General features: G+C 36.8%; 1 protein-coding gene across 2 annotated transcripts in view; it reads left to right on the top strand.

Moving 5' to 3' along the window:
• Nucleotides 1–12,052, top strand: part of Ptprr (protein tyrosine phosphatase receptor type R) — a 250,661-nt gene that overhangs the window by 124,651 nt on the left and 113,958 nt on the right. For both annotated transcript variants that reach the window (XM_010617486.2, XM_010617487.2), the window contains exon 3: nucleotides 10,430–10,543. In XM_010617486.2, the coding sequence (XP_010615788.1) occupies nucleotides 10,430–10,543 (114 nt within the window). The remainder of the gene's footprint in view (nucleotides 1–10,429; nucleotides 10,544–12,052) is intronic.

Here is a 12,052-nt window from a genome sequence, read left to right as displayed (position 1 = left end):
CCTTCAATCTCTCCATCCCTCCCTATTTACAAAAACCTTGTTTCCATTTTTTCATTTGCTCATATTAATTCCATTCCTTTTTCCGTTCCCCTACTCCTCCCATTTCCCCTTCCCTTTCGCCCCTTTTCTTCCTATTTCACATTATCTATTATACCTTTTAGTCCTTATTTACACTTTTAGTTTCTCACATTAGAAAAACTATTCTGTATTCACACATATGTGTCCTATTTATTTCACTCGAGTATGGCCTCAATGTGTATCCATTTAGCTATAAATGTCTCTAATTTATCATTTTTATGGCTGAGTAGTACTCCATTTTATACTTTTAAAAATCTTTTTTATCCAGTCTCCAGTTGATGGGCAATTGGGCTGTTTCTAAGTTTTATCTATTACAAACTGTGCTGCTATAAACATGGGAGCACATATATCACTGTGGTATGATTGTTTTAATTCTTTAGGGAAGGTACCCAGCAAGGGAATATCTGGGTCAAATGGGACTTCCAGTCCTAGTTCTTTGAGGTATCTCCATACTGATTTCCACAGTGGTTGCATTTTTTTTCACTTTTTAAAGGGTACACTAACCAAAGTATCAAATATATAGCAATTATGAGTCAAATATTGGGAAGAGAAACAAGGGGGCAGAAAAAAGAATAGAAGAAAAAAATGGAAACAAAGCTTTTGTAAATAAGAGTGGGAGGAGGTTTGAAGGGAGGGGAGGGGAATGTGGAAAAAAAAAGAATCAAGATATATCATGTACAGTTACAAATTCCCTATGATGAATGTTATCATTATGTATATCTGAAATGTACCAATAAAATTAATTGTTTAAAAAATTAAATGTAAATTACATCAAATCGACTCCATGTATCTTTAAGTGATTACAGATAAACTATTTAATTGACCATAACCTCAAGAGCAGAGCCTTAATTTTTGTAAACATTTGGAAGCCTAACATGTGACTCAATTTCTCTCACTTAGTAACTGCACAATGTTGATCATGATGATTTGTGTTTTCTTTCATTTCACAAAGATTTATTAAACACCTACTGCATGTCAGGCACTGATTCCAAGAGAGATAGCAGAGAACCAGATTGACGAAGTCTCACACAAACAGCACCCATATTTTACTACACAGAAATGGAACATAAAAGCATAAGTAAACAAAAAACTGTCAGGAACTGATAGATGCTATAAAAGAAAATAAAGCAGGGTGATTCTGATAGGGAATGACAGGATAGGGAGGCTTCCTGGAGGAGGTGGCATTTCAAATGAGAGCTAAAAGGCCAGGAGTAGCCAGTATTTTCCTAAGGTTGAACAGCTATCCAAGCAATAATCAGGTGACTTTCCAGGACATAAGATTAAAACGAGCACAGCTGTTGAGGAAATGGAAAAAGGACCACATGGCCAAAGGGCGAGGGGGTATGACATGAGGTTCAAAGCTCACAGGAGGCGGGTAAAGAGAGCCCACAAAAATGACTTTAACTCTAAATAAGATAGAAAGTCATTGGAGGATTTTAAGAAAAGGGGAACTCTGAAAAAAATGTTTAAAAGCAGATTCAGAAAATAATCAATTTTAAGCAACAAATTTGTATCACTTTCTATTTACAACAAGAGTCCATTCTTGTCTAGAATCTAGGGCTCTGCTCTTGAGTTTATGTTTAATTGAGAAGTTCACCTGTTTAAGGCAGTCATAAATAGTAAGCTGGCAGAACTCAGAACATAAATCAAGACAATAATAAAATCATATTAGAGAAAGTAAAACCACATTAATAACCAAAGAAGTAGAATTGAGACTCAAAACACAGGACACAGAGAGAAGACCTGAGAAAATTTTGATTGAAAGAAGACATACAAGTGGCTAGAGAAATAAAGTACATAAAAAACTATGGCTGATGAAAAACACAAAGAACACGTAATTGCACTATTGTGTTCATGAGGACAAGACCAAAATATTTAGGACAAAATCATCCAAATGTATAACAAGAGAAAGCATTTCTAATATAGAATTTAGAATTCATAAAGTACTTTCAAACCAAGGGAATTATGTTGAATTTTAGCTTGAAAGGTAGAGATTCCTATGAGATTACAGGTAGAAAAAGCAAATTATCTACAAGACAGACTTGCCTCAGGCTAGGGTATTTTTCACAGCAAATTTCAGTGCCAAGAGACAGTGGAATAATAACAGCAGAGTTCAAAGGCAAAAAGTAAAAATAGAGATTGAATCAAAAATGTAATATCCAGGCAACCTGTTATTTATTTGTAAAAACACCATAAATACAATCTCAAACATATAGTACCTCAGGAAATAGAGAACTCGTAAACCTTACTTGGAAGTAATAAATGATGAAATCCAGCTAAATAAGAGGTACATCGAAATCAATAATTCAGGAATACTGATGTATTTCTACAAAGGGAAAGAGGACTGATTGTGAACATTGAATCCATTTGAATACAGAACTAGCAGTATAGAGCTATAGAAATTATAATTACAAAATAGATTTGGCCTACCATAGCAGCAGGTTCCAATTCAATCATTGAACAACTGAATGAAAAATATTTGAAAAATATGTATTTCTATTGAACATGCACAGGCTCTTTCCTTGACATTATTGGCTCAACAATATGCTATAAAAACTATTAACATAGCATTTACACTATATTAGATAGTAAGGAACTTAAAGTTATTTGAAGTATTTAGGAGGATTGCAAAGGCTATATGCAAATACTGCCCTTTTTATATAAGGAATTTAAACATCTGTGATTTTGTAGCCTAAGAGGGCCTTGGAACCAATCATCCAGGAACACTGAGGCTCAATTGTCATCACTGTAAATAAGGGTAAAATAACCTCAAGTCTTAGAGGCTTAAGACAATAAAAGTTAACTTTTAACTCATGTCATTGTATAACAACTGTAGTTGCATGGGGCCTCTATTTGATGCATTGATATGAGAGCTCAGAATCTTCCTTTCTATGTAGCTTTACTAGGATGCTGGTCCAATCCTGTTGGTAGAGAGAGGGAGGAGAGAACAGAAAAGGTCCTCTCAACCTTAACTGCCTGAGACTGAAAATATGGCTCTTTACTTTCACTTATATTTGTTATTGAGAATTTTGAGTACCATTTATACAGAATATAATGTAATTATCCCAAAACATAACAATATGAACATAAGGTTACAAAGCCTGGGTATGATCATAAGAATAGATGGAAAGAATTGATGAAGAGGTATATATTTTCTCACTTTTCATAGCAAGTTAATAAATTCTAAATTTCATAAATTGAGAGAAAAAGTTTTAATTATATGAGGTGTGATCAAAAACTATAGTAAATGTTTGCAGTGTATATCCTCAATATGCATCCATTTTCCTATGAATTACTCTAATTTCTCATTCTTTATGGCTGAGTAGTATTCCAGTTCATTAAAAAAACACATCTTTATCCAGTGTAAAATTTTTTTTAAAAGGGCACATTGCTATAGATCTTCCCTCTCTCAGAAGACACACTTATCTCTTCTTACCACTTTCTGAAGCAGTTCTTCTTTGGGTTGTCTTCAGTTGCATTGTTGTGACTCCCTTAATGTCCTAATTTTTTTCAAAACATTTACTTTTCATGGTCATTTTGATTTGAGGAAGCACTGGAAGTTGCACAACACCAGATTCAGAGAATCAGGTGGGTGAGGAAACACCACAATTTTATCAGCCTGCCTTTCTGTCGAATGACAGTCAGCAGCATTCATTGTATTTTTTTATCACACAGGCTGCTCAGCAAAGAGTACTTACAGAACTGCTTCAGAAAGTGGCAAAAATGATAGGATAAGTGTGTCCCAAGGCAGAGAAAGGGAAGTATTTTGAGGGAGATTAGTGACAATGTGTCTCTAATTTTAATAAATTATTTTTAAGTGAAATCTTCACCATATATTTTGACCATACTTCAAACTAACATTGTAAATATAGACACTATAAAAAAATGTAGCAAATGCAAAACATAGTAGACCACATAGAAAAAGACAGAAACTAAAGAAGTATATAACAAAGAAAAAGTTTAACAACATCTAGCTTGGTTAAAGTAACAAATGACCGGGATAAATGATTTGTTAAAAACAAGAAATTATGAGAAACTGTACATGATATTTAACAAATATATATATATATATATCAGATATATTAATAAATGAAAAAGGTAAAGTGTGAAACCATAGGTACAGCTTGATCCTATTTGTATTTAATAATAATACATATATAACGTATACATTTCATTTTTATGTAATCCACGCATAGGAAATGGTTACCAGTGTTATTTCAGAGGATCAGAATAAAGGTTTTAGAGAGATAAAAATATTTACCATATATCTTTTTGTACCTTAATTTTTGTAATAAGGAATTTTAGTTTAAAAATGTAAAAAAAAACCCTCTAAAATCCAACACAGCACTATTGGAAAACTGAAAAGGTACAAGCAAAAGAAAGGAGAAGAGAGTCCAGGAAACACCTAACAGAATGGTCTTTCTGGTCTATCCAAGGGGAAGACCACCTAGCTAGTAATTCAAATATACACTGACAAAATGAGGAAAAAGATGGAAAGTTTATTAAACGGCAGGTGTGGCTGGAATACAATCTGTTGTAGTCCAGAGGCATGGTAGGAGAGAGCAACTTTTTGTGAATCATAGTGTTAAGACTATTTGTTAGAACATGAGATGTCCTCAAAGTATTTTGAGCATAATAGTGACTTGACTGGCATATTTGCACAGATTCCTATGGTGTCCATATGAAGAAAGGACTAAAGACTGCATGTTACAGTTCACAGCTAGAATGACCCCCGAAACTCCAATGTGCTCAGAAGTGGAACTTGTAAAGGGGATTGGATCATGTGGGCACTTGACTCATTGGTGGATTCTTCTTCCAATGAGTTCAGTCCCTGAGTGTGCTGTTGGGAGGTGGGGTCTGGTGGGATGAGATGGTGCAGTGGGAACCTGACCCAGAAGGACAGATCCCCTTCCCCACACTCCTCGCTTCATTCTCTGCTTCCTGATCACCATGACATGAGCAGCCTTCCTCTACTCAGCCCCTTCCAACGTGCTCTTTCTATGAGATACTGTAACCAGGAGCCCAATTAAACCTCTCCTCCTTTAAGTAGAAAGTATCGGGCATTGAGTTTCAAGAACAGGACGATGACGAAGATACATGGAAGACTGACAACCCATTGGGACTCTACTCAAATCATCCAGAGAGCAGAGGCACAGCATTTGAAAGGAGATAGTGGAAGTATGGACAAAGAGAGGATGGGTTCAACATTCCAGAGATACTGAGATGATAGAATAGACAGTACTTGATTATTAATTGTATGTGATGGTGGTAGAGTTGGAAAATAAGGAACAAAGAGTTAAGGTGACTCCCTCATATGATACCTAATATTACATAAAATGCTTTTCAAAGGTGGTTGTAGATGGGGGGGGAAGAGAGAAGTAAATTCAGTTTAATACTGAAGTTAAAGTGTAAGTGAAATATTCGGGCAGAGACAAGGAGATCTAAGACTGTAAAATAGGTAGGAACGTGGCATTTCTATTAGTTCAAAGATATAAACAGAAACTTTTGCTTCTATTCCTGGAAATCATTAGCCATTCCAACCCCTAAACCTGAAAGAGGAAGGCTGCTTGAACAACAATGGAGTTAAAGGTTCTGGGTAACAGTGAGGAGCACATTAGGGCTAGAATGAAGTGAGTGGACTCTTCCTGGCAGGCTTTGGTGCTTAAGGAAACTGATTCTTTTTGTGACTGTTGGTAATCAAGCAACATGTGACTCAGGGGATGTGAAGACATTTCCTCATGTCCGAGATGGCCATTTAGCCTCCTTCCCTCACTGGGCCATAGGATATGGATATGTTCTCTTACTGGGTATGACCAAATGATAGACCACACTGCCTAATAACACCAAGAGGTGACTAATTGCTTCCTTCTTAGGCAAAAATAATTCAACCACCCTTTTACAATTAATGGCCAAAGAGGCCGGGGATTTAGCTCAGTGGTTCTGCTGCCTGCCTCGCAAGCACAAGGTCCTGAGTTTGATCCCTGGTATAAATAAATAAATAAATGGCCAAGTCAATCACCTATGGTTCAAACATAATTTTACTGCTAAAATCGTAAGAGCTACATTTTAATTAGTCCTATCTGCCTAATTTGTATCTGATGTCCAGAGGCTTTCATTGTTTAGTGGACAGTCTGGTGACCAAAGAAAGTCTTGTTACAAAGTGCTATTTCCTGTGTAAGAGAGTACCATAGCAGAGAATTGACTCAAGAATCCTTAATAAGGCAGATGCTCAATAAATTTAGAGTGTGAAATCCTTGAATTTTATATTTCATTTTTGTATGTTTATATATTTATAATAAGAACACGGAACTGTATTTGAATATTGTGTTAGTCAGCTTTCTGATGCTACAATAAATACCTGAGAAAATCAGCAGATAAACAAAAACATTCTGTCTTGCTCACAGCTTCATGATTTCATCCCATGGTCGGTTGGCCTGTTGTTTTAGGCCAGTGATACGGCATCATATCCTTAGCAAGAGCATGTGCTGTAGGAAACCCCTCACTTCATCATAGCCTGGAGGCAAAGAAAGAAAAATGGGCCAAGGTCCCAATATTGCCTTCAAGGGTGCAACCCTGATGATATGACTTCCTCCCACTAGATCCTTCCTCTTGAAGTTTCTGCCGCCTCCTGTAGTGCCACTGGGACAGAGGAAGCAGGAGACCAAGTCACTAGTACACAGTGCGTTAGGGGACGTTCCAGATCCAAACTACAGAAAATAGCAGTTCTGTTTGCATTATTCACTCCTGTAAAGTGGCTCAGAAACTGCATGTGGAAAGAACATTTTGCTATCTCTGAAATTAAAATCTTAAATAATTGGTACTTAAATGAGCGAAGTGATTAACTGGTTTTTTTAATTCAGACTGAAATATATCGCACAGTGCTGTGTTGTAACTTCAAAGCTGTGAACTTATTATTGCCTGGGAAATTTGTATTCTATCATCACTGTTGTGTACATTCTATTCTATTATATCATATTATCACTGTTTTACATGGAAATAGACATTCATGCGTGTGCCATAGAATCGATCCAGGTAAGCAGAAAACTGAAGCAAATTATTTGAATGTTTTGATGCAATGAGCCAGATGATTTCTATTTCACTAATTACTTCAACACACTTCTTCACTTAGTTGGGCAGTCTGAATTTCTGTATCAAATGCGTAACTTTTACATTTTTGCAAAGTTGCCTTTTTTGAGTGAATTTTAGTCTTGAGTTTCTATTTCATTTCCCATTTACCATTTCAATCTGAGACTTTAATACTGTTTCCACAGTTACAAACCTCAGTTAATCGTGGCTCTGGGAATTAGTTTCTCAAGTCTATTCCCAACCCTCTTGACTCTCAGTTCCCAGCATAGACTATAGGCTCCAAATGTTGCCCCTAGGGATATGGGTAGTGCCTGCCTGCTTATCCTGCCTGACAAACACTGCTAGTAAGCTAGAAGTCAGTGGCTCATCGCCAGGGCTTTAGCTTAAGGAAACCAACCTAAGAAAACGTCTTTGGTCTTGCACAGAAAAGGAGGTTGACAGTTTTCCATACAGTGGCTCTGTCTAATGACAGCTTAGGTGACTGGAAAGTAGAAAGCAAGCCACTGGAGGAAAGGAAGCTATCAGTGGGCTGATTTTTTCTAATCTCCTGGGTTGTCAAGGTATATGCATAAATTGTGTTTAAAACTAGAATCCAATATTTCCTTATTGCTTCATTTCAAAATCCTACTGGTTCTTCAGGGTTAAGTTCAAGTTTTACTTCCTGTGTTAAATTATGTTCTTATATATCAAAAAATTTTAGGCTATAGAAAAGTGTAGCTTATAATACACAAACGCTTATAAATTAATTATTTATTAGATGATTTTTTTCTAATATAAAACAGATTTACTCTCTGGATGAAGAGAGTCACATGTATCGAGACAGCAATCACTTACCAGCATCCAAAATTAATTGCTGTGTCATGTGGGCTGCCGAATCAGGAACAAGGGGTTGAAGGGAGCACAAGGAAATGGTTAGAAAATAAGAACCAAGATGTAAAGGTGTAAGTTTCCAATGATGAATGTCATTGTATTGTATACCTTAAATGTACCAATAAAATTAATTTTAAAAAAGGAATCGGGAACAGAAGGCCCCTTATAAGTTGTTCCTAGATTCATCTACCTAACTGTAGATGAATGCCTATGCCTTTACCCATGGAAAGTGCCACAGCCCTCTCATCTCACAAATGGACTCATCTATAATGGACCTATCTGGTCTCACCAGCAGCTCTCCAATCAAGGGTTCTGCTTGACTTGCAATTTGTTTTGACTCAGAAGCTGGAAGAAAACATGTGCGATAGTGATGTTTTTAATCAATTATCTGGCTCTGAGTTAGCAATTACTTTCTCAAGATTTTTGACTTTCTTTTTATTTGGGATTGACTGTGTCCCCACAATGTTCATTTGTTGTGGTTCTCATTCCCCAGTACCTGAGAATGTGACCTTACTTGAAAATGGGTTTGATGATGGTATATTTAGTTAAAATTAGTTTACACCAGAATGGATGAGGTCCCATTTCAACCTGATGATAACCACATAGAAAAGGAAAATTTGGACACAAACATTCAAAGAAGACAACGTATAGACAAAAAACTACCAAAAGGCCACTTGATGACATGAACACAGATTGGAGTCATACATGCGCAAGCCAACAATACCAAGAGCTGCTGGCAAATAGAAGCCATAAGTAGAAGCACGTGCACTCTACAGATTTATATGGGAACATGGTCCTGCCGACACCTGTATCCTGACTTTTAACCTCTAGAGTTCTGAAACAAGTTTTGGTTGCTTTACACTAAGTAAATAAATATTTAAGAAAAAAGTGTTACTATGTGTGTTAATATAACTTTTCAACCTACTTCTAGCACAGTTCTTCTTTTGCTTCCCCTGAAGGCGGCAGTTGCCTGTCTTTGAACTTTTAGGTGGAATTTTTCAATGGTAATACCCTTTTCTTGATCTCATTGTTTTGCTAGGAAAATACTCCAACTCCATAACATGAGCAAGCCTCAGAGTCCCGTCCGATGCAAGCACAGAAAGGCTTTAGAATGGAAATGCAGCGTGGAAATTTAACAGGACTCACCACCTTAACTGTGAACCATTACACCTATTTTGTCTTTCCAAACTGCTTCTGATTCCTGTCACATTGAACATTTGGTTTGGTTTCCAATCACTCCTTTTATACCAACCCTATGCATTCAGCATATATTATCTCCTGTGAAGACTATTCATTCTCAAAGCAGTATCATTCTCCTTTAAAAACAAGCTGAGAGAATGCCTAATTTAATTGTTCCTACTCTACAGCAGATTATCCTTGTAAACCCGCCTCTTTATCAGAAAAATGTTTATACTTAAAAGCGTGCCCCACTTCAGAGTAGAGACAGTATTACTGCCATCCAACAGTTATTGATAACCTACTTTGAATAAATTCATGAGTTAGACATGCATGAAGAAATGCACAAAGATTCGGCTTCATTATCTTGCAAGTATCTATCTGATATTAAATTTTGGTTTATACTTTGGGGATTTTTTAATGTTTTGATATTTTCCCAAAGCAAACATGAAAATTTAGTGTTTGTACAGGCAGTAAATAAGAATTATTTACTTAATTCCAGTGCCTGGAAACCAAACCTTGGAAAGGCCCACTCTGCTGCTTACCACTCCGTCTTCTGAGCATCTCTTAGAAATGTTTACTTAAACCGACTCATCAGTACTACTGACTTCTTTATCAGATATTGAAAGTACGTTACTGTACCTCCTTTGTTTGTCTTGCACAGACAGTAGATCACTATATAGAAAATCTCTGAAGGCGCCACCTTATGGAACTTACACAACACCTTTCTGTGACTGCATTTGAACACAAATTAAATGCATTCTTCAGCTTGTATAACTAATACACCAGGCCATGGACTCCATTCTGTCATCTAGACCCAAATGAAAGCAAAATATATCAAGGAGCATTTCAATGAAATTATTTATGAACTGGCCATTATTTGTGTTTTTAAATAAGTAGGTAGACTACATCATTACATAATGCGGCACTTTTAACTAGTGCCATTTAAAATTTTACATACAATGTTCCTATAATATTATTTCTATCAAAATTTGATAAAGCAAAATTTAATAAAGTCACAGAAATTGCTGTGTCTGGTTATTAGTCCAGAACTGACAATCCAAAACCAAAGACTAACTACCTTTGTTTTTTTGTTTGTTTTGATTTTGTTTTGTACCAGGGATCAAACTCAGGACCTCATGTTTGTCACGCAGGTGCTGCGCTGCTGAACTGCATCCCTGGCCCTCATTTGTTCTTTCTTTTAATCTCTATTTTCCAGACACTGCAAATGGATGTAAACAAGCTGAACATAACCTTGCTTCGGATATTCCGCCAAGGAGTAGCTGCAGCTTTAGGACTCTTACCCCAGCAAGTGCACATCAATCGCCTGATTGTAAGATGCCTACATTTCACATTCCCAGAAATTAAGTCATGTTGAAGTCATTGAAGGGCTCATACTATAGTTTTATCATTTATAAGCTAAATCTGGCCTACCATCTGTTTTTGCAAATAAAGTTTTATTGTAACAAGCCACAACCACTCATTCACATATTGTCCATTTCTGCTTTCATGCTTATGGTGGCAGAATTGAATGGTTGTAACAGATTGTTTGCCCCATTAAGCCAATGGTATTTACCATCTGGTCTATTACAGAAAAAGTTTAGCAACTCTGTGATAGTTCAAGACTGGCTGCCCTGGTAAGTACGAATAAAGGGGCCCAAAATATTTGCCCTATCAACCTGTTCCTATTCTGAAAATATTCCTGATAAGTATAGAACTTCTGTATTGGGTAAGGCACTGTTTTCAGAGTCACTTTAAAACCTCAAGTACAGCAGTGCAATGATGGATGCCAGATGCACAAGACAGAGTTGAATAATCTACCTGCACAGAGACCAACCCAAATGGATGCAAGAATTGACAGTCCAGAAAGGCCAAGACAAAACTTGGATGGGCATTGGAGGAAGACCCAAGGGACCTGTTGTACAGGGCCCACCACTGGCCTGTCAATCTCCCACAACCTTTCTCTACCTCCTTTTCTTACTATCTATCTTATTTACTTTTCTCTTGTTGCTGAGACAAAACACCCAACATTCAAAGTTAAAAGGGAAAAGGTTTATTTAGCTCACAGCTTGTAGAGGTTTCAGTCCATAGTCAGCTGGCTCCATGGTAGTGTAGCACATAGCAGAGGGGCATTGCAGAGGAAAAAGTTTATGGTAGCAAAAGCAACAAGGAATTTAACATCATCTTTCTGCCCCTTTTATCTTATTCAGGCTATTTAGGGAGGGTAGCACTACATCCTTAAGCCTAGCACCCATGAGCCTAGCATTGCATCACGAATCAATTCCATGTCACACATGGATCCAGCCACCTCTGACAAAGCCTATGCCCACATGAGGACATCTAGAAACAAACCATAACAGTGTCCAACTGCATGTTCTAATATGCACTTGAAAGTGGGTGTGAATAAAGGGGAAGAATGTAAATGCAAATCAGATGATATTTTCTTTGTTAGAAGCTAGTTACCAGGGCTGAGGATTTAGCTCAGTGGTTCTGCCACCTGCCTCACAAAAACAAGGTCCCAAGTTCGCTCCCCAGTTCCAAAAAAAATAGCTAGTTACCTAAGATTCACATGAAAGGAACTTGGGAACTTTTGTACTGTTTTTAAATTGTTTTTAACTTTCATTGCATTGGAAGCCCAAGCAAGGATTGTTTGTTCTCCATGCTATAAATTGCTATGCTCCTCCTTGAGCTCAACTTTCTACTACATTTTCATCTATATTACCAGTTATGAAAGAATTTGACTTATGTTTCTTTTTTTCTGCATGTGGAGGGTGAGCTTTTTCATTCCACATAAAAAATTTTATTCTGTGAATCAACAATTTTCTGGTACTATATTAGTTTT

Source organism: Fukomys damarensis, unplaced genomic scaffold, assembly GCF_012274545.1.
Source record: "Fukomys damarensis isolate Sample0158 unplaced genomic scaffold, DMR_v1.0_HiC HiC_scaffold_15, whole genome shotgun sequence".
Classification (NCBI taxonomy): Eukaryota; Metazoa; Chordata; class Mammalia; order Rodentia; family Bathyergidae; genus Fukomys; species Fukomys damarensis.
Note: the sequence above shows the minus strand (reverse complement) of the source record. Positions and strands in the feature narration are given on the sequence as shown.